This window comes from Triticum aestivum, chromosome 2B (assembly GCF_018294505.1).
Source record: "Triticum aestivum cultivar Chinese Spring chromosome 2B, IWGSC CS RefSeq v2.1, whole genome shotgun sequence".
Lineage (NCBI taxonomy): Eukaryota > Viridiplantae > Streptophyta > Magnoliopsida > Poales > Poaceae > Triticum > Triticum aestivum.
The window spans coordinates 798,057,780-798,061,509 of NC_057798.1; the positions used below are offsets into that span (position 1 = coordinate 798,057,780).

At 45.6% G+C, this 3,730-nt stretch overlaps 1 protein-coding gene across 1 annotated transcript in view; it reads right to left on the reverse strand.

Annotated features, from left to right (window-relative positions):
• LOC123047506 (tRNA-specific adenosine deaminase TAD1) overlaps nt 1–3,501 on the reverse strand; it is a gene marked incomplete in the record, with an annotated part of 3,806 nt that extends 305 nt beyond the window's left edge. The window contains 9 exon segments of the mRNA XM_044471076.1: nt 1–347; nt 502–589; nt 669–788; nt 900–976; nt 1,068–1,240; nt 1,472–1,570; nt 2,006–2,083; nt 2,268–2,703; nt 3,229–3,501. Of these exon segments, the coding sequence (XP_044327011.1) occupies nt 234–347; nt 502–589; nt 669–788; nt 900–976; nt 1,068–1,240; nt 1,472–1,570; nt 2,006–2,083; nt 2,268–2,679 (1,161 nt within the window).
• Between the last annotated feature and the right edge of the window lie 229 nt (nt 3,502–3,730).

Below are 3,730 nucleotides of genomic sequence, written 5' to 3' on the forward strand. Positions count from 1 at the left end.
TATCTAATGGAGAAGTAAAGTGGGGCAAAAGATCTAATTTCTCGGCGCCAAACAACACAGGGCTTTAGAGGTTTGTTACAGGCTACAACTGTTCAAAAGACTTCAGTGTTGTGCAGAAGCATACATGCTATAAATAAGTTGAAAGAGCTGGTATACAAAACTGCTAGAATTATGGTGAAATCAAGAAACTTCAAGAACCAGCCTCTGGGACGCAGCATAACTTCGAGCTCTGGTTATGACCGTGGAACTGTAAACGAATCAACTGATGCTGGATTAGCACGCCACCGGCCAAAAAATGGAGCCTTCCTAAGAAGCTCAAGCATCTGCTGGTACTCACAAGCCATATCCTACAACAGAGATAAGTCACCTTAAACCTTCACTTCTTATATCCATAATCATTGCTCGCAAAGAATCAGAAATCATTTAACGTAATCTAGCTCTGTGGCTTCAAGTCATTATCCATCTGAGTAATTAAAAATCTTACAGTATAAGATGAAATACCTTAATTGCACGGTAAGAAAGCTTCTCATGCCGGAATTTTGTGACTAGTGGATGTTCAAGTGATATGAAGGCCTCTGCCAATCTTATCCTGCCATCAAAACCCAGATACTGTGATTGGCTTACATCAGAATTCAGGATGCTAAGAATGAGAAAGGAAACTCTCTTACTTGCAGAGCAATGATTCAGTGGAGGGTGAGGATGCTGCCTTTGAAGATGTGCCTTGTTTTCTCCCAGTTGTTCCTAAAATAACTTCATGCAAGCCGGATTTATTCCAGCATATTGAATACCTAATAAAAGAACGGCAAGATGAGAAGTTCAACCAAAATTTGCTACAAACAATACAATAAAAACAAAATGAAAATGAGTTGAAAATGGCAACAAACCATATAACTAACTACCCGCATGTCAAAGGGGGTATATCTCCTGAAGTCTGTTGAAACTCTTTAGGGGGAATAGGTGCTTCGAAAAATAGTGGCTGCAGGTATAGAAAAGGTCCACGAACATGACTCACGAATAATGTACAGTCTCACTGCAGAACTAGAAGAAACGAAAACCAAGTAACCAACCTTGCTCGGTTTGAGAGGGTCGGGAAATTTTCCAGATAGACAGGACAAACGAGCACCAAGAACCTTTACAACATTATCTTCAATACAAAACCCTTCAGGTGCAGCATCAGGTGATTGTCCAATGGTAATGGTGGACAAATACAAGGGTTCGAGAATATGTGATAGCAGTGCACCTGTAGAAGAACAGAGGCACAAAGTCATGACAGTCCATAGAGTAAGAAAATTGAACACTTCGTAATAAGGTGATCATGAAGAGGCATATAACAGGGAAAAGATTGCTTGCCATTAAAAGTGGTCTGCACCATGTATTGACATACATCACATGATTAATACCATCAAAATATCAAAATAAGTGATCCTACATTGTCACAATATGGATCTGCAAATGATTGTGGAAGACAAACCTTGAATTCCGACGACACACCAGCGAGTAATTTTGTCAAAACAGCTCACTGACAGTGTTGTATCACCACGCCCAGGCTTCCTCTGAACGAAACCAACATCTGATATGCAAAAGTGGTGCGCCGATTAGAAAAGATGTAACAAATTAGTAACAACGCAAATAAAAATGAACAGTCCAACTTTGCAGAGTCCAAAGTGTGATCCCCCAGTTAAAGTTTAATAAAGATGCCTAAACACACCAATTCCAAATCTAGTGAACATTGATCAGTGGTCACTAATATCATGTTGTCAACTAACTAAGCGTACCACACTTCCACAGCACCACCCAAAGCAACTGGGTTCACAAAAACTATCATAAAACATCATTTGTAAAGTTGTGATAGATAAAGTAAATGATCTAACAAACATCTGTACCGGGCCATGCGCCAATTCAGACAGTTAGCCAAATCTATAGGTTACAGTACATTCAAAATAGCAGCTCCAGGCATGAACTTTTGAAACTTCTGCTGAACACCAAGAATAAGAAAGAAGCATACCACTGCATCCATTCACCATGGTACCAATTTGTTCCCTTCGAACCTCCACGGGTGACGGTGGCACCAGCATGACCCCACCTGTACCAGTTCACCAAACCAATGAACTAAATCAATTGTTCACACTATGTGCTATGATAAACAAATTCCAAGGATCGCTGAATAAAGTGGTAGATTATTTTTGAACAAATACTAAGATGTATTATCAGCAATGCAGAAGATAATTCAGCTTTGGAAGAACAAAATCGAAAAGTCATGTACATACAGGGGAGCTGGGTGATGTAGAGATGCAGCTGATGCCCGTCCCTCAGCCTCCACCGCCCATCAGCGCCAGACGCAACCAGCCAACTTGGCGGGCTGTCCGCACCGATCTCGGCATAGATGAGGCGCAGAAGCGTGCGTCGTGCAATGACCTCGGCATGGGCGTCATGGACGAGGTCACCACGAGGTCCGAGGCGAGCTGCGCCGAGGCACTTGGTGCCGGTGGCGAGGGAGAGGACGGTTGGGTCGAGAGGGTTCTGTGGGGAGGAGAGCAGGAAGGCGGCAAGGACGGTGGACTCACGCCCCTGCGGCTTGCCCTTCTTGGGGAGAGCATAGTACTGGCGGAGGGCGGCCGAGGAGGCAGCCTCGGCCCACAGGACGCCGTCTAGCGTGTGCAGCGAGGAGGATCGGAGCATTTAGGCGACCCCAGAGATTACAACCTACAGAGATCAACGAGCAGTGATTCAGTGAACAAAGTGGAACATTCCAACTCTTAAACAAAATCAGAACTACTCCCTCTATAAAGAAATATAGGAGCGTTTAGATCAATACTTTAGTGATCTAATCGCTCTTATATTTCATTAAGGAGGGAGTATTTCTTATGGGTCCAACCAGGGAAATGACAGAAGGAAACATGTACTAGAAGAATTGTTTGCTACAGCGAGTATTTCCTGCGCTTATTTACCAAGTGTATGTCTTGGTCTGTAAATGGTGGTGGTGAGATTCAGCTTATTCAGTCAGCGAGCGCATAGTGTCCTGAGTTAAAATTCTATCATGCTACCTAGGTACAATAGTTTGGATGCTATGCTAAAACCAAAGTTTCCTGCTGCATTCTGCTGTGCTACAATAGTTTGAAGGTCTCTGAAGTTTAAGTCATGGCAGCAGTAATGAAGACCAAGGGGCAAGGGCGACTGTATATACACTCGCTAAAAACAGTAGCCGCGGCAGTACGGTCGCCATGTTACCTGAAGCAGCCGGCGCCCTTCCCCTGCTCCGCCGCACGCCGACGAGTGCCGACGCGCGCGCGAGAGCCCCGCCGTCTTCCTCCTCCTCCTCCTCCTCTCTGGTCGCCGCCGATGCGCGCGGCCTCCCTGCCGCGCCGGCGCCGGCGCTCGAGCTGAATCTCCGCTCGGTTAGCGGCGGCGCGACCGGGCTCCGAGAAAGGAGCTCGGAGGAAATACGGCGGTGGGAGATCTCGGCGACGGCGAGGAGGGAGACGGCGGGGCAGTGGGGGAGAATGAATTGACCGGCCCGGTGGTGGTGTATGCGGACGTGGGTGCGGCCCAGAACCACGTGAAAGTAACAGGCCTGGCCTTACGGTGCCTGGAGGCCACAGCCAGCCTCGTTAGTTTTCCTTTTTTATGCTTCCAAATATTCTAAATAAAATATATTACAAACACTTTACATACAACATTTGAAACAAATGTTAAATGTGTGTAGAAAACATGTTTCTCATGCAAACAAAAA